At 41.6% G+C, this 25,542-nt stretch overlaps 1 protein-coding gene across 2 annotated transcripts in view; it reads left to right on the plus strand.

Moving 5' to 3' along the window:
* KCNJ6 (potassium inwardly rectifying channel subfamily J member 6) overlaps nt 1-24,608 on the plus strand; it is a 287,514-nt gene extending 262,906 nt beyond the window's left edge. For both annotated transcript variants that reach the window (XM_060297791.1, XM_060297792.1), the window contains exon 4: nt 17,107-24,608. In XM_060297791.1, coding sequence (XP_060153774.1) covers nt 17,107-17,432 — 326 coding nt within the window. In that variant the 3' untranslated portion in view covers nt 17,433-24,608. The remainder of the gene's footprint in view (nt 1-17,106) is intronic.
* The last annotated feature ends 934 nt before the right edge of the window (nt 24,609-25,542 follow it).

Genomic DNA, 25,542 nt, shown 5'->3' on the forward strand with positions numbered 1-25,542 from the left:
GAGATCAGACATGAGGGTCAGGCTGGAGGTTCGAAAGCCAGCAGCACATGAAATCACATGAGTGAATGAGGTCATCCAGGGAGAGAGTGTAGACAGAGGACCCCGAAGCCCCAGAAGAGGGCCCTGGTGGCCAAGAGGAGCGGCATGGTCAGCTGCAGAGCCAATCCAGTGAGCTTGCACATAGTAGGAGCTCCACAATCATGTAACTGATTTTTGCAGGATATGATCACCCGTCTGTTGCCTGCCCGCAGGTTCACCTGAGTTTGGGGTTTTATAAAAAGCTAGATAGGTGGGATGAGGTCATCATCTAGAGTTTCCCTCAACATTTTTAACTCTCAATTGCCACAAAAACAATGTAGGCAGTAGTTCATGTACGTTTTAGTCTTCTCAAAACCGCAGTACATGCTTTTAACACCGATGAATCAATGTACTGGACAGGAGCCCACAGGTCCATAGAAATGTCCATCTGTACATCTTTACCCATCAAAAAGATCCTACGTCTTTGGAAAAAAACTGAGCCCCACACCCAAATGTCTATATTGTTCTAATTATCAAACTCAAAACTGGTTTTACTAGAATCTTAAAGCCAGTTGAAATAGGATGTTTATGTTGAACTCTACAAAGAGTAATAGGATCACATAAGTTTTCCCAAGTTTTGTAAACTCATCAGAGGGCATCCTCAGGCTCACAGACTCTGATTTTTCCCTCCAAGACAAAGGCATTTTAGTTATAAATGTCATTTTATGTCTTATTTGAGAAGGAGTTCTAAAGATTTTAAGCCAACTTTTAAAAACATGTTCAAGGGGAGTTTATAATTTTATAGACAACACTCAGATAAGTACGGATAGAACTGACTTTCTCTGCGACTGAAATTAACTCTTCTCGTAAGGTCCCTTTTTGTTTCCTCCTAGAAAAAAGAAACCTTAAATTTGGGAATTAAAAGGTGACAATCACTTCCAACTTTTTTTTTTTTTTTTTTTTTGGCCACATCTTGTGGCTTGTGGGATCTTAGTTCCCTGACCAGGGATCGAACCTGCGCCCTCGGCAGTGAAAGCACAGTGTCCTAACCACTGGACCACCAGGGAATTCCCTCACTTCCAACTTTAAATGGGGTTAACTCAGATCTAAACTGTCATTCAAGATGTCCCCCTCCGCCATCCTAGGAGCACTCTGAATTGGGGTGGGTTATACATCATTTTGGCCCGAGGGATGGAGGGGTGTGGCTTAAGTACATTCTGTCTCGTTGCTACTCCCCCCAAGGTCTTCGAGAGTATCCCATGGTGTCCCTGTGTTGGATGCAGGTGCCAAGGCTCCTGGGTAGAAGTTTCTGGGCACCTCTCCCCACTGGGCCTGCCAGTGGATCCACCCTCTCGGTGGAGCGATGTGGGAACACACACACACACTCCCGCGTACACGCTCTGGAACACACGCACTTGCACACACACGAGGGGAGCTTGCACAAGGGCAAAACGCACCCACCTACACACAAACAGGCACAGTGCACTCACATGCACACACATACACACACCCGCTCACTCTGGGGCCCGCCCCACGCTGCTACCAGACACTCCCCTGTCGGTGCTGGCAGCCAGCCTCACAGAAGCTGGGCCGACCCTAGCCTGCTCCATGACGTCTGAAATCCTCCAGGGCCACAGAAAAGGCACTGAGTCCTGACGATTTCTGATTCCACTTCAAACTCTTTAGGGCCTTTTGTCTTGGCCTCTTCCCACGCCTAAGTCAGGCCCAAGACAGGGGGTCCTGAGCCATTTCCTGGAAACCCGGGCAGTGTGCAAACCCTAGTCACATCCCCAACACCTCTACCCGGTCGCCCCTCTTCCCAGCTGGTCTCACTTTCCTGAATGGCACAGGAAGACTTCAATTCTCTTAGCTGTGGCTTCTGGAACTCCCAAGTCCTTTTTATTTTCTCTCCACAAAGTTTTGCTCTTGTCAATGAAAGCCCTGCTGTCCAGGCCACTTGTGCAACTTTGGACTCAAAGTGTAACTTATAGTGTGTCAAAGCTGAGAGCTGGCGCCTCTCCACCCACCCCACGAAGCCGTGAAAAGCATTCACACCATGAGTGGGAAGACACAGGGCAGCCAGGAATAACCTGGGGTCATCAGGAAGAAGACTGCATTCATGAACTTTCCAAAAGACTTTCCCTCTGCATGTTCATGGGTCCCTCCAGGGAAATCCCCACTGCAGGAATCGGCTCTAAAGTGATGCTTCCTCGACCAACAGAGAGCACGGTGAAAACTGAAAGGCTGGTGGCCAGCGTGGGACAAGCACCGACAGGGGAGTGTCTGGCAGCAGCGTGGGGTGGGCCCCAGAGTGAGTGGGTGTGTGTATGTGTGTGTGCTTTGGACGTCAGCATCAGGACCGGTTTATTGCTTAGCACATTTGATAACATCTCTATGTAGGTCTAGACCCAGAGAAAATTCCCACCGTCTCCTTGCCCATCCCCTTAAAATTAGTATTTTTGATGAGAAAAAGTAGATTGAAATGAACATCAAGAGCAGCTTTGAAGTTTGTTGAATTGAAGGAATTGAAGTTTGGGGGACCTTTTAAGGCAATATGCCATTCAGGAGAATATGGCCAATCACCCTGAACTGCTGTAGTGATAATGAGAAACTCATTCACATTCATTTACTGAAATTTGATGAGAATTTATCATCAGTGGTGCTGGGTCATTGGCCCTACTGCAGCCCTCCACTGGATGGTCAACTTTATGAGGTCAAGGTCATCACTGAATCCCCATCACCAAGCACAGAATATATATGGCACTTTGAAGGTATTCAATAAATTCTTACTGACAAAAATGAATACGTTAGTCTTCATTTGGTTTTGGTCTAGTTGGCAGATCAATGGACCCATGTGTTAACCCCAGCAGTCTGGCTAGAGAGAAGGTTAACACACATCAGGGCAAACTGGTGCCAGGGTCAGACATTGTTTTAGGATGCTGTTGACAACCAGGCTAGAACACTTAGGAGGTTTGTTGCCTCTCACAAGTGCAAAGTCCATGGACAGATAAGGTGTCTGCTCCCAGTCATCTGTTCCTATCTCTCTGCTTTCACAGCCCCAATATGGCCACCAGCAGCCAGCAGGGCTATATGTGCCCTGGTTCACAATCATGAGGAGAGCTTACTTCTGCCCATCACTTTATGCGATGGTTTGAAATTCATCCTGAATGAAGAACCACTGAAGGAACATCATATGTCTTCTGGAACCAATGACTGTGGCCAAGAAAATGAAATGTATCAACAAGCTTAAGCCCAGTGGGACCCCAAAGTTCATGGGCTATAGTGGAGGGGGTGCACCTATAAAACTCTAAGTACCTTTAGGAAGAAGGAATATAAGCAACAAGTATTCATTGCAAGTTCATGATTATCCTCCTGTCTTAATCCTTCTTTGTTTCTCTGATCAGTCTGCTGTCCCACTCTCCACCGAAAATTTCAAATCTTCCCCCACCCACCTCCTACTTCAATAAGAAAATAGGCACTTTTAGACAGAAATTCCCTCAACTCTGCCCCATATCACAAATCTACCTGGACCAACGCCCACGGTCTATAAGGACAGAGCCTCCTTCTGCCACCTTGATTTCCTAGCTTTACCCGTCTCTCCAGAACCATAAGCTACTGATTACATCTTCTCCTACATTACATGGAGCCCTTCCCACTCAACCAGAGCCTTTTGCATCAGTATTTGAACGTGGGCAGGTGTCCCACGTCTTTAAAAACTCACTCAATCCCATGTCCCTTGCTAACTATCGCCTTCTCTCCTCATCTTCATAGTCAGGTTCTTGAAAAACTTTCCTAAATTCACTCACCCCATTTCCTCACCCCAAACCCACTTCTCTTACCACTTCACTGACTCCTTTACCCATCAGCTCTCACTAAGTTGATAATGACCACCATGTCTGAAATCCAGTGTATACTTTTCGGTTTGGGGCAATTTTCTCTCACCGGTTCTTGGCACTGTTAACCACCTGCCTTTCTTGAACACTCCTGTCCCGTGGCTTGTGTCACCCTCCACTCTTCTGTCTTTCTTCCTATCTCTCTAGCCACCCTCTCTCTCTCTCAACATGCTGGGCAAGCTCATCCTTCCCCACCTTCAAATGTTAAATTTTCACAATAGTCTCACCCTCAGTTTTTCTCATCACAAACCCTTCCCTTGGCAATTTCATCTGCCCCCAGGCTTCAATTCCATCCGCATGCCACTGACATCCCAAGTATATACCCAATCCAGACATCTTCTGTGGATTTGAGACTTGGTTATCCCAAGGACCTATTCAATATCCTTGCATATCTCAAAGTCACAATACAATTAACATTCCCAAAACCAAACATGTAATTTTCCTGCACTCAAGATTCGCAGTGGCACCACCATCCATCCCATTGCCTGAGCCAGAAATCTGGGCATCATTCTTGGCTCTTCCTTCTAACTCACCCCCATGAATAATTCATTACAGAGGTCTATCCATTTGGCCTCCTAAATACATCTTCAGTCCATTTTAGTCTCCCATCTCCACTGGTTCTCTTCTGCTTCTGATAACTATAATTTCTTCTTTGTACTGTTGAAGTAGCTTCCTCACTCTTCTACCCACACACACTTTGCCCTCCTCCAAGTCATTTTTCCCTCTGTAGCCAGAGCAATATTTTATTTAGTTCCCCTCACCCCTACCCCAAACACACTAGTCTTTCAGTTCCTTGGACATCTCAGGGGCCCTCCTCCAACAGAGCCTCCTTCTGCCAGAAATGCTTCCTTGATATAGTCCACTTACCCCTACCTCACTCATTCCATTGCTCATCCTTAAAGTCTTAACCCAAATGCCACATCCTCAGGGACACTTTCACTAATTCCCACGTGAACCCAAGTGTGATTTCCGTGTTATGTTTTATAGAAGAATCCACCTTTTCTTCATTGCATTTGTTACAGTTATAATTTTACATTCATTTAGATGTTTATTCCATTCTTAGAAGACTATAAATCCGATGAACCCAGGGACCATGTCATCTTTTGATGCCCAGAATTCGTCAAAATGCCAGACACATAGTAGGTCCTCAATAAATATTATATGATGAATGAATAAATGAATTATTATCACCTGGGCCCTTTTATTCCTTTAGCCATTAACAAATACTTACTGGGCATATTATCAAACACCATTGCCAAACACTATAGCAGGGGACAGAGATAAAATAGTGGCCAAGACAGAACTCCTGCCCACAGGAACCCCCATCCCCAGACTTGAAAATGTAGGAACAAATATTGACAATTGCAATTTGGTGAGGAAGATTCTGGTAGGGTGAGCACTGGCCACTGAGAAAGCACATGACCTGCGCATAACCCAGTTGCAGTTTAATGAAACCCTCTCTTCTCTATTTTCCCTTAAACCTCTTCCTCCTCACATGCACACACACACCTTCTCCTAAAGCAGAATTGTTTTGTTCTTTTGGTTTTGCTTCTCTTTGTTTTGTTTGAACCTAGGATCCCACAAATTTCAGTGAGTTCCTGAGCCCTTGAACCTTTGCAAACTGTTGTATGTTTGTATATTTTAAGAAGAGAGGATCCATGAATTTCATAAGATTCCCAAAAGGGTCCTTGACCAAAAAAAGTTAAGAACCACTGCCTGGACAATGCAGAATAATGGGGGACAATGAAGAGACGAGTGACTCTTCAAATATCAGGCACCAAAGGGTATTTTGAAATGTTCAAAGAATAGTAAGGCATAAAATAAACCCTGACATCGACAGGAAGATGAAACATGATGTCTCCAGATCTTTCTCTGAATGGTTTTTATTCCTTTTGAAAAAAATCAACAAGCAACCAATCACTTGAGGTAAGGGAAAAAATGTTATTGATCAATGCTGCTAATTCTACAAGAAAGGTCAGCTTTTATGCATGACCAAGGGAAGGAATGGCACTAAGAGAATTGCCAGTGATGTCCTCAAACAGAGCCCTAGGTCAAGGCTTTCACCTGTGAAATTTCTTGTAGATCATTTCTCTACTCTGGTCATTATTTTCCCAGCTATGACAGATGAGGAATAAGAGAAGCTAAGTAGCCTATCCAGGCCACACTGTGGCTCTGGGCAGCCCAGATTTAAACCTGGGCCAGTCTGCTTCCAGCTCCCACTGTTCAGCTCCACTGTATCATTGATAAGCCTATGGATTCTATGATAAAAGGAAATGAGCACGTCCAGAGATTTCAAATTGCTTTAGCAGAAGAAAATCATCATACAGCTTCCTGTCCTGAAATATATTCCCTCTGCAGGGTCAAAATGAGAAATAAGAATGTGTGTGCATCTAAGTTTGTTTATTTTACAAAAGGAAACACAGGGTAAAGCAGAAACAAATGAAAATGGCCACATACAGGAGGTGGGCAGAAACAGGATAGAAGAAGAGGTGGGAATGAGACTTTTCTGAATATATCTTTTTATGCTGACTTAATTTTTGAACTATTTAAGTGGTTTAAAATTTCTTTAAAAAAAAAAAAAGGATCACAAAAACAAATCCTAAAAGGAAATACCATTAGAAACAAATGAACCTAACTAGATATAAAACAGATAACAAGGCTACATAGAAAAAAGGATGAATCCAATAACTTTGGAACTCAGTACTTGGATTGCACTACCTCAGTGGGAATCGTCTAAGATTAAAAAGAATTTCAATTTTTAAGTTTACCTCATAGGTTTGCGGATGATGGTTTCAAAAGTACACAGAGCACCTGTACTATTAACAAAAGGTTGCTTATTCAGATCATACGAGATAGTTTGCTACTATCTCTTTCCTTCGGTAGAAACCCACAGGACTTACAGAGTAAAAGGAGGAAATGTTAAGAGAGTCTTTGATTGGTGAGTGTTCTATTATAGAATTTTTGGAAGCAGGGAAGTGGTCTAATTGGCTTTCAAGTGCATTTGGCGGTCTGTGGCTCACTATTTACTGGTACATACTGGGGCTTTCTTGTAAAGTCACAGGGGCTTTCCTGTTTCAAGTAGAAGCATATCTGGTCCTCTGCTGTGAGGTCTGAGTCTTGTACAAACAATTCTTCAGTAGACTTATAGGTGTGATAATTCCAAAGCTGCTTTGTGTGCTCGTAGGATAGAGCCAATGATAAGTGTATAGATTTTTGGGAACCCGGAACTGTTGGAGAAGAGAGAAACGAATATAGAATGGGAGAGGTTGAAGAAGAATCCTGCAGTTTATGATTTGATTTGAGGCTATCTCATGATTTCTTTCAAAAAGAATCAAGGTTGTTTAGTGTCTCCAAGCAACATTCTGAATCTGGTAGCCACTGCTCCAGATTGAGTAGAGAATAAGTACATTTGTATGGTAGACAAGGTAAGAACGGACAGGCTTAGGAGAGCTGGTGGGGAACAAATGGTAGATATGATGGGAAAGACAAATGGTGAGCAGGTATTATTTGGCAGTCAAGTTACAACACCCAGTGGCAACATCACTTGGGCCATGATGATTCATCTACTCTCCATTTTATTTTGTAAATATAAGTATAAGGAACTTACAGGAGTTATAAAGGTGACAATGAACACATGATCCCTGTTTTCAAAAATAGATATAATAGTGTGGCAGTTGAGGACATAGGCTCTAGAGACAGACTCCCTAAATTAGAACCCTAGTTCCACTCTTACTCTTAGTCTGCTAGGGCTGTCATAGCAAAATGCCACAGACTGGGTGGCTTAACCAACAGAAATTATTTTCTCACCATTCTGGAGGCTAGAAGTCCAATAGCAAGGCACCATCAGCATTGGTTTCTGGTAGGGCCTCTCTTCTTGGCTTGTAGAGAGCCACCTTCTGGCTGTGTCCTCATGTGGCACGTGGAAAGAGAGAAAGCTCTCTAGTACCTCTTCCTCTACAAGGACAATGGTCCTACTGGATTAGGTGACTTTGTTTAACCTTAATTCCCTCCCTAAAGTTCCTATTTCCACATACAGTCACATGAGGGGGTTAGGGTTCAATATAGGAATTTTGGAGGCACACAATTCAGTCCATAAAACTGTGTGACCCAGAACATTCACTTAACCTCTCTTTGTCTTAGTTTGCTTATATGTTAAGTAGATATCGTAGCATCACCCACCTATGAGGGCTGTTGTAAGGTGTTGTTAGTTGGTTGACGCACATAAAGCATTTGGTGCCAGGCATACAATAAACACTTAATAAATAATGTGTATTACTTAATTCAATACCTGATTTATGAATTTATCAGTTACTTTGGTGAGAGTACAATTGGGAGTACACATGTAGAATGCCTTTCTCTAAACATTAAAAAAAATACACTTTTCAATATTTTTTTTGTGTAGCTAAAGGTGAACCTCATTGGCCACCCAAAATTTCAGTAACAGAAGAAGTACAACTGTTTATTGAAGGTATTCTTAACCTGAGCATAAGACAGGGCTTGTTGTTGTTTAAATGATCAGCAGTTGGCTGAGCCTAATGAATTAGAATTACCATTACATTATGGCAGAGATTACTCTATACTGCTTCTTTTTGACACTGGGCTTGGAAAATCACCAAGATCGTTCTCCCTCACAAAGACTTATAAACATTAGTGCAGAACACTTTATTACTGCACTAATTCAGTGCAGTTTTTATTGAGAATGAGAACAAAGAGTAAAGGAAAACATTACATCATGTAGCCTGGTATTTGAAATAAAAAGACAAAACGCCTGCAGTCAATTCTTTGTTTCTGAATATTGGCAATATAGGTTAATTTTACAGAATTCCAAAGTGGTGAGGGTGGTTTATTCCATCTTATTTTATTGGAATCACATTCTCCAGGCAATTTTGATGCATTTTCTATCTACTGAGTGCATACTTCCAGCTTTATCCAGAGGGCTTTCTCTTGAGGATGGCTTTCATCATATTGGTATTCTGCACAAAACATCTCCAGTCATCATTTGTCGCCGTGAATCTAAAAATAAGGCTTTGCCTGTTAAATCTCCATCTTGCAGGGTCTGACCTGTGTTTGCTCAGTGCCTGTTAGATCCCTCAACTGGGCCTCAGTCTGGCTTCCCAGCTTCCTGGGCTTTTTGTTCACCACCAATGACAAGCAGTCCCTCCTTCATCACTCCTTATTCTAACGTACTCTTACTCAAGGAATGAAACACCACCAAAAAGATGGGCTGTTTCTATTCACTTTCAAGTGAGTTAAACTCTTGGAAGATTAACCAGAGAAGCTCTCAGTGGAGAAATTATGAAGTGCAATAATTCTTTTTAAGACACACACACACACATACACACACACATGCGCACGTGCCTTTGGGCTTTGGGGAAATAACTTAGACCAGACAACGTTGCTATGGAAATCAAGCAGACTCCTCAAACACAAAGTCAAAGGCATGACTGACCCACGAACACACCAACAGGCCATTCCTCCTCTAACCCCACTGGCCTCAATGCTGTCTTGCAATGTCAGTGTCCACCTGTTTCTTTCGAGATTGTGAGGCCAGATTCCCCAGGGATGTGACATCAGTGGTCTCCACACCTCAGTTTCCTCATTTGTAGAACAGGGATAGAATCATAGCACATGCTCATGGGGTTGTTATAAGGATTAAATGAAATAGACAAGGTAAAGGGCTTAGGGAATCCCCAGCTCACAGTAACTACTTGGGAATATTCCATGAAGATGACAGTGACGTGATAATGAGGAATGAGAAGAAACGGGGACTATCATTTATAGCACAGGTCTCACATGTCACGTCCTCCCCCCCAATTTTGTCTTGTCCACCTCTAAGCTGACTCTCAGTTGTGGAATTTCCTATGGTTATTTGCACAGAAAGCCGTCAAGGAGGCTAAGTAGACAGCATCCTACTCTACAGAGACCCAGTTTCTGACTCACCATCAAGGAAATAAAAATGCATGAAAAACTAGTTGAAGGGTGAGAAACACAATCATGTATTTCTGTTTAACCCCACTAGCTGGGTCACGGAGCCAAGGAGACCATGGATGGAGTTTACGCCCCAGAGGCACTGAGCCTCCCTCCTTCCTCTGCCCCCACCATACATTCCGAAGACCCCAGGCACCCAGTTGGATGTCAGTTATCATGAACCCTTGGTCATTAGGGCATGCAGGCAAGGGTCCTCATTTCTGGAAGTTCCAGTCAGAATTCCTGATTCTGAGCTTCTACAGGAATGAGAAGACGGACTGTAAGCTCCCTGAGGCTGGGAACTCATTACCTAGCACATGGATTCCATTTAATAAACATGACCCGAATAAATGAGTGGTTAACAGTTCTTATCACAGGGTAACTTTAAGAAAAGACATTATAGCTATTTTGAGCCAACAGATGTTTGGAAACATTTAAATGATGGTACAAAGCAGAATTATATAGATTAGATTATGTCACAATTCTTTTTTATTGTTTCCAATTCTTTACATAAAAATATAAGTTTGTATAAACAACAAGGACCTACTGCATAGCAAGGGGAACTATATTCAATATCTTGTAATAAACCATAATGGAAAAGAATCTGAAAAAGAATATATATATATGTATAACTGAACCACTTTGCTGTATACCTGAAACATTGTAAATAACTATACTTCAATTAAAAAAAGAAGAAAAAACAGTTCTGAAAACACAGAACAAGAGGAGCCTTTGCACAAAAGATAAGCAGGCTAATACTGCAACAACAAATGGAATTAGCAAGCTTTTAAAGTATAGCACTTGGTAAGTACAAAATAATGCATGTCACGTATTACATTACAGGGTATAAGAAAACACTTCCAATTTGACTGTTCGATTTAAGAGCTAGAACATTACTGCTATATCTCCTTCTGTATTCCTTCTCCACCCTAACGTAACTACTTATTTTTATCATTCTCTTAATTTCTTTAAAAAAATAATTTTGAATGTGCCCCTGAATGATATATTACTTATGCTTACTTTTAGCTTTGTACAAATGGTATCATTTTATATATTCTATACAACTTGCTTTTTCACTCAATATTATGTTTTCTAATTTATTCATTTACACACTGATGTTTATTACCTATTTCCCATGGATTCATCCTGTTGTTCTTTTACTAATTTCTTAAGTTGGATATTCTGCACAGACTTTCTTCTTTTCTAATATAAGCATTTAGGTCTATACATGTTTCTTACTTTCCATGTATCCCACAATCTTGACATTCTACATTTCAGTATCATTCGTTTCTAAGTATTATTGAACTCCCATTAGAGTTTCTTCATTGAAGTCGTTTCAAAGTATGATTATATGTTATGAAACACATAGTAGTTTCTTTTCATTCATCGTTTCTTTTTATTCATGATTTGCATCAATTCATACACAGAATTAGGGGATACTCTTCTTCAGTTTTGTCCTCTGTGAGATTCCCCATCCTTTTCAGCTCCCAGACCCCCTCTTCTCTGTCTGTGAAGACAGGATTTCTCTCCACGTGTTGGCCACCCATACTGCTGCCCGGTTTCACAGGCTCAGAGTTCATTCTCAGAGTAAGGCAGTGAGGAGAGGAAAACGCAGCCACAAACTCTTTGGTCCACAGAGACCTCTTTTCCCAGTCCTCTGGCCAGAAAGATTTTCTCACAGCTCTGGACTACGCAGCACTGAGAGCTGGGTGCAGAGATACAAAATTAATGAGAGCTCCCCACCCCCATTCTCCAGCCCAGAGGGGACCTTGTCCTGGTCCTTTGGCCAGAAAGACAGGGTTTCTCTCTGAGATTTTGTTGCAGCACCACAGCCCAGTTCTGCATAGGGACCACTCTCAGGTTAAAGCCAGATGATAAAAGAGAGAAAAAAAAAAACAAGAAATTTACCCCCAAACAAGTCATTCTTCAAGTTTTGGTACCCCTCCCCAATCTTCCCACTAGTGGTAACTTTTCAGAGTCTGCAGGTTGTTGCATTTTGTGTTTTGTCTAGAAGTCTTCATTGTAAGCAACGGGAGACAAAGGCTGCACTGACTCCATCTTCACCAAGCCCAGAAGTTCCATCCCTTACTTGTTATTGAACTTATTTTTGATTAAAATTCGGGAGTTTGTAACTTTCCAGTGTCTAGCTTGTATTTTAGCTGAGGGTCATTCCTAGGTAATCTGACATGACGCAGAAACAGAAATCTCCCACTTTCTTTTCTAAGAACCACAAGCCATCTTTTAATTTAATAATACATGTCAGACATTTCCAGTCAACATTTCTCTATAGTTCCTTAGGTCCATTCTCTTCACTTAACAACAGGTATTTGGGGGGAACCTCCAATGTTGAAGCACTATGTAAATGCTAGGAATATGGAAATAAAGAAGATAAACGAACTTTGAGGCATCCACAGTCCAACAAGGAAACCAGACACTTAGCATGAGCTGCAAAGGTTGTGAGAAGGCTGTGATGGGGTGTCACTGAAATGTCCTGATAGCCGTGGGCTCCTAGTTCCAACTCAAGTGGGGTCGGTCACAGAGGGCTTTAGAAAGGAGATAATAAATCAGCTCTTGAAAGATGAACAGGAGTCCACCGGGGGAAGGGCATTCAAGATAAAGCAAATAGCACACATACAGTCATAAAAATATAAATGCAAATGGCAAGACAGCCAGCATGCTCAGAGTAAAGGCTGTGATCTGAACTTGGAGATCAGATTTTTCAGGTTTTATTCATCTCTACAAAAGGAGCTTCTCTTTTTCCAGAGATTACTTCACTCACTTCAAAAACCTACCTCAGTGGCTTCCTTGGTGATGCAGTGGTTAAGAATCCACCTGCCAGTGCAGGAGACATGGGTTCGAGCCCTGGTCCGGGAAAATCCCACATACCATGGAGCAGCTAAGCCCCTGCGCCACAGCTACTGAGCCTGCACTCTAGAGCCCGCGAGCCACAGCTTCTGAAGCTCATGTGCCTAAGAGCTCGTGCTTCACAGTAAGAGAAGCCACTGCAATGAGAAGCACACGCACCGCAACAAAGAGTAACCCCCGCTCGCCGCAACAAGAGAAGACATGCGCACAGCAACAAAGACCCATTGCAGCCAAAAATTAATTAATTAATTAATTTTAAAATAAAAAACCTACCTCAGGACACCGTAATGATCTTTCTGATATGAAAAACAAACACAACTTGCATACACACTGATTGAATCTTTTTTTTTTTCTGATGACCAGGCGGTCTCCTTTTACTTTATATTTCTGTACATACATAGACAGGTAGTATCTAAACTTTTATGTGCGTGGTAAATATACATGTGTCATTCCTGTTTTCCGTTATTAGTGTTGTGGATATTTTCATGTTTTTCATTTTTAATCTTTTTTATTAAGCAAAGAAAATTCTGCATCCTCAGCTCACACTCATTTCAAAGCCTGAAACACAATCCGTGAAAAATTGGTCTTAGAGTCACGGTCACACTTCAGTGAGTTAAGTGACATCGAAAATCACAAGGGCTCCACTCTCACACACTGATGTAATTTTGGTGGCTGCACCTTAGTTGGTTTTATTTTGTTACTTTTTCAACATCAGTAAAAATCACAATTTTTCTAAGAATGGACTGGGACCAATGTCAACATGTAAGACAGGAATCTTTCTGAAGAAAATGGAAATTATCAGCTTACACTAGAAATACTTTTCGATATTGTTAGACAAATATATTAATATTCTTTTCATCTCTTTTCAAATGAATCAGGACACCAAAGGTGAATAAAAATTGGGAAAGCATCCACAAACATTTGTTTAAATCTCTCTTATTCATTTTTGATTACATAAATTAATCCTATTAAAGTGGTACTATGAAAAGGTATTTTACTATCCCTGTGGAATTCAATAAGCACATTCATTTGCTAGGGCTGCCATAACAAAGTACCACAGACTTAGGCGGCTTAAACAGGAATTTATTGTCTCCTAATTCTGGAGGCTGGAATTTCAAGATCAAGGTGTTGGCAGGGTTGGTTGCTCTCTCCCCGGCTTACAGATGGAGAGGACCATCTTCTCCCTATGTCCTCACATGGTATTTCCTCTACACATGTCTGTGTAACTTATCTCCTCTTCTTATAACAACACCAGTCATATTGAATTAGGACCCCCTCCCAATGACCTCATTTTAACTTAATTACCTCTTTAAAGACCCTCTCTCAAACAAGTCACAGTCTGAGGTACTGGGGGTTAGAACAACATAGGAATTTGGGCTGGGGGAGAGTACAAAGTTTAACCACTGTTTGTTTTTGACAAACAGCCCAAGGGAACAAGTTATTTGCATTGGGCAAACTCTGTCCCAAGTCACAAAGAGACAAGCCTTGTAAATGGGATTTTCTAGGGAACTGCTAGAAACTTCAACTGATGACAATTCTGAGCATGAGGCTTTGAAAGAGCTCCAATCCTGTTCTGACCCCTCCAGCAGTTGCTAGACTGCTCTTTTGCACCATGATTGCAGGCTGTTGATTTTTAAGGCTAACGTAAAGCTGAGCAGGGGGAAAATTTAAATTTCCCAAAGCTCAGGGTTCTTACTGCAATTCAGCCATTTTTCTTGAGCAAACACTCCTGGAGTTCATTTACAGAGTTCTAAAAGAGTTTGCTTTGTCCGTTTCTGCCAGCGTTCTCATTGCTTTCATGGAGGAGAGGGTTTTCAGAGGTCCTTTCTCCAGCAGTCCCAATGACAACCTCTTGGCTTCATCCTGTGTTGTTTCTTCATACCTGTGTCCCAAGTTTCTAATTCTCTCTTCAGTCAATTCCAATTGGATGTTAAACCTCCATATAGATTTTAATTTTAATAATTGTATTTTTAATTTCTAGTTCCATTTGGCCATTTACATAGCCAGAAATCAAAATCTAGGTGAATTTTATTTTATATGCCTGTCTCTGTTTTCTAGTCATGTCACAATAAACATATGCTTCCTCAATGGGAAGAAAAATTTGAAAGTCATTTTATCACCTTTTCTTTTTGACTTCCTGTTTGTGCCTCACTCTGAGCCCACAGAACCCTGTCATCACCTGTCTTCCCCCATCACTCCCAAACACAGATAAAGAGTTGGTAACTCAGAAGAGAAACGTTGAGAAATAAAAGCAAGATGCTGTTGTTCTTTGCTTTGCAATGCCCAGTAACCCTGCTCTACTTGTTTCAGAGGCATGGGGGTGGGCAGACCAAATAATTGGGTAATCAGGGAAACATTGAAGAAGGGTAGCATTCAGTTTTGAGGTTCAGAGGAAGAGCAGAATGTGAATGAGGGCTGTATGGGCTCAGACTCTGCCAGCTGCAGTGGGTCAGTCACTTCAGTCCCTGGGCCCCAACATTCTTCTTCTAGCCACGAGGAACAGGTGCACTGCTGTGGGAATATTTTGTAGATCTGAAAAACCTACTATGTAAAACCTTCTGTGTAAAACCTACATGTGCCCTCTTCTCCTTACCACACCTGCATTCAGCATAAAGCAATTGCCTAATATATATTATAGGCTGTCCTAAGGAATAATATATTGACTGACTGGCTGGCTGCTTCCCTGGATGAATGAATACAGGGCTGCAGTAGGACTATGGTGAGTCCTACGTGGTTTTAGCTTTGCGGGCCCTTTATTCCATTTAAAAATTTTCTAATTATATTTTTATATAATTATATAATATAATAAGTATATAATCTACCTTATGTAATATGTAATATACTTTACGATAGGCCCCTAAAAGCACTGTGGGCCCTTGGTACTGGACCTACTGAGCTAATGGAAAATCAGCCCTGAAGGAATGGCTGAATGAACGCTTCCATTTCCTGAGAAGTTTCATAAGAGAATTCTTCGACCTCAGAAAAAAAATGCACCAATGGCTTCCCCGTATTTTACACCAAGCCTGTTGCCTAGTTTCCTTTTCTAAGGAGGTGGGTGGGATTTCCCTTGTTCTGCCTTTTCACATTTAAAAGGAAGCTATCCCCAGCTCCTGGGCTGCCAGTAGCTCATATGGCATTTTTGTGCAAATTAGAAAAAGTCTTCTTGTCTATAAGCAGGAAGGGCGGGTGAGATGGGGGGCGACTTTAAAGTATTATATTATCACACGATCTGAACAACCATCTCCACTGGTCCTGGGGAAAGTACACATTCAGATCAGCATCCCTTCCAACCTCATTTGGGTGACCACAGTAGCTGCCTCTGTGTCACGGCAATGGGAGGGTACCACAAATCTGTGGCCTCCAGCTGAAAGGCAGCATAAGTTTAGTTTAAAATGTCAAATTTCATTCTAAGTCTGTGGCCAAAACCAAGACTCAAATCCCAGCAGGACTCAGGCAAAACCTCTAAAAGCAGTGTGAGACAAAAGTCATGACCTCAGATGATCCTGGAGTAAAAAGTGGACAAGGCACAACCACATGAGTGTGCACCTGTGTGCATGTGCACACATGCTTTCCTGTGTGTGTGCCTGACCTTGCAGGCAAGTGCCTGCAAGTGCCTGGTGTGAGCCAGAACTTTCACGTTGCTCCCTGGGATTCCATGCGGAAGCCTGGTATCTCCACCACATGCCCTCCTGCATGGTAGCACATGTCTACAACAAGAAAGACACCTCCTTGTAGTTGTGACACTGTTACCAAGTCCAAACTTGTACTGCTCACCTCACGGCAGGCCAATAAATCAAGAGACGAGTCGTTGAGGCAAGAAATAGCAACTTTATTCGAAAGCCAGCAGACCGAGAAGATGGTGGACTCGCGTCCCAAAGAAACATCTTACCTGAGTTAGAATTCAGGCTTCTTTTATACTAAAAGAGGAGGGGGTATGGCTGGTTGTTGCAGACTTCTTGGGGTCAGAATCCTTTGTTCTTGCAGCTGTCCATGTAGGTCAGGTCATAATGCCCCTGTAAACCTCCAACAAGACAAATGTTATCCTCTGTTCTGCAACTTTTTACCTCTATATGAATGGGAAAGTGTTATACCTTTAAAGGTCAGAGTTTTGAGAATGGGATATCCTGTATATTTCAGGCTATAGGCAACATTCTTAACTTGTAGCAAAAGCAATTGAATACAATGTTAAAGTAAAAGAAGCAGATTTAATATGGAGTCAGATTCTGTTCTTCCCTATTATAGCAGCCTATGTGGGTCACAGTCTCAACATCACATGCAGCAGTCCTGCCTGTCTCCCTGAGTCCCCTGGGCGATACAAAGCCCACAGACACACACACTAAAGCCTTTGTTCTCCTCTCTGCAGGGATGACATGCCAAGCTCGAAGCTCCTACATCACTAGTGAGATCCTCTGGGGGTACCGGTTCACCCCTGTTCTGACGCTGGAGGACGGGTTCTACGAAGTCGACTACAACAGCTTCCACGAGACCTACGAGACCAGCACCCCATCTCTCAGTGCCAAAGAGCTGGCCGAGTTAGCCAGCAGGGCTGAGCTGCCCCTGAGCTGGTCCGTCTCCAGCAAACTCAACCAACACGCAGAACTGGAGACTGAGGAGGAAGAAAAGAACCCTGAGGAGCAGACGGAGAGGAATGGTGATGTGGCGAATCTAGAGAACGAATCCAAAGTTTAGTCCCCTGGCTGGGCCACCCCTTCTCCTCTCCGCCCACAACCTTCCCTTGTCTCTCATTCTCTTTCTTTTCTGTCTCTCTTACTTTGTTCTTTCCTTATATTGAAGTTTGGCATTACCAGAAAAAAAATCTTCAAGGTGTAAAATATCTACCTGCCCTCTCAGTTATTCAGATCGACAAGGCAGATTCAGATTGGGTTAAGGTGTCATGTGCCCTCATTTGTGACCCAAGCCTGGTCTCCTCCCTGAATACGACACATCCAAGTCCTAGAGATTTCTGCTACTTACCTGCATGTGTTGTACAATACCAGATCACTCAAAAGAGTGCATCAAAGAGTCTACCTGGGATATGATGAGGAAGGTCTCTGGTGCCTATTCATTCATGCAGTGAGACATAGAGTTGAGCCCTCAGTTTTATACATCTCAATAAATTTCATCTACAGGGCGAGGTGCTTGCCCTCTGCGGGCATTGCATTTATAGGACCCAGGTGAGGTAATGACAAAATACTGTACATATATATGCCTTATGTAATTATTTTCTTTTGCAGTTAGTAATAAAACCCAGCATGTACAAAAGTACTGTAGAACAAAACTTCTAAATAATGTACATAGATGTAAAATTAATGTAGGTTTAGATATATAACTTTAGAAATAAGATTAAAAGAAAAAAAAAAGGATTCCCAAAGTACAGTAGGCATTTCGGTTCTGATGTCCTGTTTTCTGGATTTCTTTGGTCCCATTGACCGCTGGCCCTTTAGTGCATGGCCTTTGCTCTGTGTCCCAGACTGGCAGCCGTTTGGGTACCTCACTGTTCCCTTTAATTGAATCTAATAAGCCATAGGTCTGGGAGAAGTTTGGAGGTTCAGTAGATGGCAAAACACACCACCAGTATGCTGATATACTGTGAAATGTTTACAAAACTGAGGTCTCTTTTTTAAGTAACAAGACCTCACTGACTAGCCTGGGGCAGAATTTCAGGAGGAGGACATGCTCTGGCATGTCACCAATGATGTGTGTTTTTTGGTTTTGTTTTGTTTTTGTTTTCTGCCATACCTCGTAGCTTATAGGATCTTAGTTCCCTGACCAGGGATCAAACCTAAGGCCCCAGCAGTGAGAGTGCCAACTCCTAACCACTGGACCACTAGGGAATTCCCACCAATGACGGGAATTATGTGTTTATGCTTTTCAAGTTAGCTCTCACCCTCTGTAGTACCACAGTTTGAGAAACTTTTTTTCTACAAAACCATTGACTCTCCAACTATTTTCACTCTATAATCACAGTTAAAAAATGAGACATGTTAAATTAGTAAAAGGTGGTTTGGGTCTAAAGTCATGAAATTCATAATGGCATGTAATGGGCGAAGTATATTGTAGTCACTGATCTCACACACCTTGACTCCATCTGGCACTCTTCCTATACCTGGGGGGCTTATCCATCAGCATTCCTTGCATTGGTATTTATTATTATTATTATTATTAGTTTATTATTATGAAATTTCCAGAGTTCAATATTTAAAGATTAGATCAACAATCTTGGTGACTGTCTAAGAAATATTTCTAGAGTATGCCACAGGTTAGAAATCAAATCCAAAGTGTCTCCCAATCAAAGAAAACAAAAAACTACAGCCTTAATTCATTTTAATCTGCAAAGATAAAAAGAAGGAAAGAAGAAAGAAAGGAAGGAAGGAAGGAGAGGAGAGGAGGAGGGAAGGAAGGAATAGTATTTTGTACTGAAAATCTAATTTTCAAAATGAAAAAATTTTCAAATGAAAAAATAAGAAAAGGAAGAGAATCTTAGACAAAACCTCAAGGGCAGGTGGAGATTTTGCACTGAAACAGATCTTTCACATTAAGTTGGCATTTATAAACTGTTTGTTCCCTAACATAATCATCCATCATAAATATTCATTGACTGGATCCAAGTTCATTTTCAACTTCTACAGCTGTGCTCAGTTTGAGGCTTTGCACCATGGAGGTCAAAGAGCTCAAACTAGCTGTCCCTCCCTGCTGCCCTTGCCTTCCCTGACCAGATATCACAGGCCTTCACACTGTAGTTTGGGGACCTTGTCTACTAAAAAGCATGTCCCAGAGATAAGGAAAGTAACTCCTCAATTTGACATGGGGGTTGGGTCTCTCTTCTCCCACTTCTGACACCTTGTATCAAGACAACTGCTTCTTGGTACTGACAGTATGGAAAACAAAACTGTTGGCCATAACTCTTTCCTTTTGCCAACATTTCACTTTTCGCATTGAATATTTGTTGAATCATTTATTCATTCCACATACTCCAAAGAGGAGGTTGTAGTTGAGGAGGAGGAGGGAGCCCCATACACTTCTTGCCAGGCTGTGGGGAGGTACTGTGGCCTTACCTCAGTGTAGCCTTAGGAAGGGCCCTCTTGCCTTGGGGGCGCTATCCCTGCAGCATCACCAGAGTTGCAGGGCCAGGCATGGTAGCACAAAGCAAGATCAGCTGGGGTTGCAAAAAGTCTGCTAATTTAGCTCCTAAAGACTCAATGGGCCTTTCTAAGTCCATTACTAATGCTTAAAGGACAACATAGACCCTGTTGTCTGGTTGGAAGAGCAGTTGGGGGCCCTTGAGCACAACTGAATGAAGAGCCTTGACAACCCTTTGGTCAGACACACACGTCAGTTCTGTATCTGTGACAGGGCACCCAGGTATGAGGTCTTTCCCTATTTCTCACTGTCTTTGGTGTCAATGTGGTTGGAGATGGAACATGAACCAAATCTCATTTTTGTAATGTGAGCCTCTGAATCTTTAAATGAGGATGCTCCAGAAGAACCTTTTATTAGAATGTCCTTATCAAACATGTCTATTTTTCTACAATTATTGATAACACAGTTTAACAGTGTATTTTGTGTCAACTGTTAAAATTTGGAACTGAAAAAAGCTCATTAAGACTGAATTTTCTAAGTAGCAAGTATTGAATGGTGTTTTTCATTAACAGTTCAGCAAAGATGACCCTACAATTTCTATCCATTCTCTTCCACCATATCCAGGCTCCAATCACTCAGTCACTTTGTTAGCAAATCCAGAGCTATGGAAATAAATAAGCCTATTTTAATGCACCAATACTCATAATGAATGAGGATCACACTCAACTTGATATTTTGGTCTGTTTGATGATGTATTTGAGTCCCTTTCCCATAAAAGCATGGCAGTATCCATTAGCCAGATAAGAACTTTGGGCTAAAGGGTTACAGTTTGCCACAATTGACTCCAGTTTGGAGGAAAGGGCAGACTCAGCTGGGAGCATGACCTCCCCAAGGGCTGACAAGACCCTCAGATTGTCATTTCCACCCACCTCAACATGCTTTCCAACTGGAAGAGCACCTATTTATTTATGTCAGCTTTATGTAACTGATAAAATTGTTTATGTCCTTGGATGTCCCATGGGCAAACTATACTCTTTTGGATTAACACCTTTGCAATCACTGTAATGTCAGGTCATTACTTTTCCATCCCTTCGAAATATGGCCTTTTAGCCTGGTTGGTCCAATACATAGACACTCTATGTCCAGGAGAAGAAAACCTCTCTTTCCCCACTCCCTTCCTCCATCTGTCCCTCTCTTTTTCTCTTTCCCTAGTTCTCCAGTTCCAGTTCCATTGATTTAGTTCAATATCTTATGTTCCCTAACAGAAATCCAGCTACTGTTTCTAAAAAGGTCAATCTATTTCTTAAGCACAATTTTCTCTTGCTGGTTTAACCAGACTAGGGCTCTGAAATGTCTGTTTTTCATTATACTCTAATTTAAAAATTATTTATGACTTCATTTAAAAGCCTAAGTTTTGAAGTCTCCAAGCAACATTCTTATGTTTTCCCTTCCTACATTTTCTTACATTTCAGGTTTCTTACTTTTTCCCCTTTGCTTTTTTATTTAGATTGAAGCCAGTATCTTTGGGATGTTCAGAAACTGTTTATAAATATGGGAGCTGGTGGGCAGAGAAAGAGACTCTAAAAATTCCATTAGAAAACTACTTTAACTCAGCAAAATAATGTGAAAGCATTTGCTTAGCTAAGTGATACAAGATTTAAAATTATATATATATATATATATATATATATATGTATATATATATATATTCATAGTCATTTCCAAAACAGCTTGCCAAGGGTCTGACTACAGTCTTTCTTTCCTTGACTTGGGTGATACTCTATGTGATTCAGAAGAGTCATAAGGGTAGTCGAAGATTAAATGTCCTACATAAATGGTAAACATTATCTTCTATGGTTTCATTTCAATGGATGGCTATAAAGTCAAAAAACATAGGCAACATATACATAATAGATGATTCATTGATATTGCATTACAATATAATCAACTAATAAGACCTTGTTTCTAGACTCTATGGCCACCCCGCATTTAAGAAAATGTTATCCTTTAATTTAAAATTGAGTAAAGCATACCTCTTCCTAATATTTCTGCCCTCAACGTCTTGGAGAGCTTTTGATGTAGAATGTCATCTAGCAGTCCAAGCTCTGTCAGGCTACTATTTGATTTTGACAAAGCACAGTATGTACAATAATAACCAAACAATATTACACCCTACGTTGTATGGTGTTTTGGAGCATTCAGAGTACTTGCACAAGTTTTCTCATTTAATTCTAATCCACCATCAGAGCTTGAGTATTATAATTTACGTTTTATAGACAGAAAACTAGGGTTTAGGCAAACTGAGTAACTTCCCCAAGGCTACAAGGCAAGTCAATCACAGATCCTGGTCTCAAATCCAGGTGCTGAGGCTAAACCCATGGGCTCTTTTTACTACAAAAAGGGTCAGCAAACCAAATCTGCTCACAGAATCTGGCCCACTGCCTGTTTTTGCACCACTTGCGAGCTAAGACTGATTTTACATTTTTAAATGGCTGGGAAAAAGAAAAAAAAAAAGAAACAAGAGAAGGATACTTGTTGACATGCGAAAATTATATCAAATTCAAATTTCTGTGTCCATAAATAAAGTTTTATTGGAACACAGGCACACCCATTGGTTTATCTGTTTCTATGACTGCTTTCACAATACACAGCAGAGCTGAGTAACTAAAACAGAGGTCACATAGCCAGAAGACTATTTACTCTCTGACCCCTTTACAGGAAAAGTTTGCCAACCCCAGTACTGTGCTATTAACTACTATTAATACCATTAAGTACTATTACATATTGTACTGTACTATTAAAATATTCCTGGGCAAATTAGAATGATGACATTCTTTTCCAGTATGACTCTATTTTCCAGTATTGTGCTTAGGTTTGTTCAAGGAAAAATAACTCATTTTTTTGTAAGAGAGACAACTGCTTCACAGGACTTTGAGTTGAGTCTCAAAGAAAAGCTCCTTTCTTTTCATAACCATTCCCCCAAGAGTGGTAAATAGAGTAAACAGTCAGGCAAGAGCCAGTGGCCAGCTCAGAAAGTGATGTGGCACAACTACTCATTAATAAACAATTTTAAAAAATGGGAATTCCAGGGACTGAGCTATTGCTTCGCTGACATGCATAGGTATTTAAATATGTAGACAGCTGGGGCCTGGGCCTCTGCTGAGTGGGATGAACTAGACTTGCAGTAGTTGTCACACATCCGAACAAATTCCCCTCCCCTACATGCCTTCCTTCTAATTCTTTCCTGGAATAGAACTAACTAGACTGCTGAGCTGTCTCTCCATCTTCCCTTGCTAGTTTCCTCTAGCTCCCAATTGATCAGCGTGATAAGAAGAATCTTAAACCACCACTCCTGTTTAGTTGTACTTGTTCTGGCTCCCTCTAGGTACTCAGCTAAAAGTTTAACATGCAAATAAAAACTAAATGCTTCTCTTAGAAAACAAACCGGTTCTGTGAAAGAGCTCAGGAAGAAACAGAAGCGTAGTAAAGGGTTATTGCATTGTTTGCTGCTTTCTGAGTCTGAAGCGCAAGATAAAAATTGGTAACTCTGTAGTTACCAATTGGATCAAAGAAATTCAGACCATGGAGTTTTGAGATAAATCAATACTAAATGACATTCTTTAGTATCACTAAGCTGAACTCACTTGTATTCTAAGGAAGCATTTCCAAATCCAGACATAGGTCAGCCAAGTTACGTTTTTTATCTCTTTAGTTCTATTGAAAAATATATCAAGTTCTCTTATGAGTGCTTTCCTGGAAGTTAGGTGGAAAAGAAAAAATTTTGTAATAAATCATTGTGATGTTGTATTGCTGACAGATAAATGATGGAAATTGAGATGAATTTGGTCCTGTGTCTGAAACTAAGTAGTTGATGGTATCTGCAATCGTGCAAAAAGCTTGCGATCTTGCAACTGCATGGAACAGCATAACTAAGTGGGAGGGGAAAAAATCTCAAAGTTCAACACCATAAAACTTAAATAAATGTTAAAAGGAGTCAAACTGTTACTTGGCCTCATTACCTTGGTGAAAGAAAGCTTCATGCATCCACCTAATTCAAATAAGAGAGTCGTAGGGGAAAGAGGACAAAATACTTTAGCACTCAGAGAATAGCTAATTGAAGTAGTCAGCATGACTAAGTGATTGAGATTTACCACCAGTGAAAATGGTATTTGTAAAGTTAATTTTAGACACTACCCTCCCTAGACATCAATCCTAACGTGCCCTGTGGTCAGCTAGAGATTTGTGACCACACAAGCAACAGAGCTTGATTTCAGAGAACTAAATCTTCCTACTAACAAAGCGTAATTGACCATTTCAAGATTAAGGCTACACACCCGTTGTATTAACAGGGATCATGAATACTGTGATATCAACCAGCCAATCTTTATAAGAATAGGAAGGGCTGTTTCTCTCAGGCAATGTAAATATCTGCTACCAACAGGCACTAGTGAAATAAACATGTAATTCATCATCATTTCTAAAATTCTAATGGAAACCACAAAATATCCATCCAAAGGAGCAAACGTCCCTGGAATCCAGGATCGGATCTCTTTGGCTACTAAAACCCCAGTCCAAGCTGAATGCCTTATGGAATATTTCAATATTGGGTCTATCACCACTAAGCACAAGTAGCGGAACTGGATCAGCTGTAGTGCACAGAGCTGGGTTGTCGACAGCTGTGCATGACTGGAACCTCTTGGTCTTTCGCCAGCCTTCTTAGAGAAGGAGACGAACACTGTTCTAAGATCCAGGCACAGCAGGTGCCATTCTGGCATCATCTCTCAGCATGGCTGATGCGGGGGGGGGGGGGGGGCGCGGTGGGCATGAGCCTTTTCCTCCCTTGTCCATTGGCTCAGCCTTGGGTAGTCCAGAAGCCTTGTTCATACCCACCACCTCTCTGGGTGAGCCTTTCCCTCCAGCCCTGGTTTCTGCCCATTTAGACAATGATCCCCCAGAAGTGTCTGCTGGGAAGCCTGTATCTTTTGAGCTTCTCTTGGCCAGCACACTTGACCCCACAGAGCACCCACGTGGGTTAGGGATGATGACTCTCCCTAGAAGAACTGAAGTAAGACCTTTTGAGTCCCCTATGCACAGGGATGCCCCTCCCATATGTAAGTCAAAATCAAACAATACTAATGCATAAATGAAGTAAGTATAAGGAAGTCCAAAAGAGTTCTCATTTCCCATGGTGATTACCTCACTGCTTTGTTTTCCTTTACATATCTTTCTTCAGCCTCTAGAAATTCTCACTTTTCAGCCATCTCCCTAGATGGTCTGACCTTGTCTCCTCTTGTTAAGTGAGAGGTCTTGATCTGTCACCACAAATCTACCCCACAACCAAACAAATGCTGCCCCAGTCAAGAAACTTTACATCCCTTCTCTTTCCTCTAGCAGAGCCACCAAATGTGGCAGCAATGTTTTGGATTTTTCTTTTTATTTGCAAGGAACGCCTCTGGATTGCAGCTCTTGGAGGCACAACTTGTGCTGTTCCCAGGTGCCCACGCAGCTTTCACGTCACCTCAGGTGGTCATCCAAGCCTTCTACCCTGCTCCTCTTTCTGAATTTCCTCCCTCAGCTAACCACTAACAGTCATCTTTCCTGGCACCTTCCTCTGAATGTTCATTCCATTCTTGAGCAGTAGCAGAGAACCTATTATTGGGGCTAGTCCTATTTCTTACCACTTCATTGTCCACCACCAGTTTTAATTGAGCATATACTA

This window comes from Globicephala melas, chromosome 4, assembly GCF_963455315.2.
Source record: "Globicephala melas chromosome 4, mGloMel1.2, whole genome shotgun sequence".
In the NCBI taxonomy this organism is placed as follows: Eukaryota; Metazoa; Chordata; class Mammalia; order Artiodactyla; family Delphinidae; genus Globicephala; species Globicephala melas.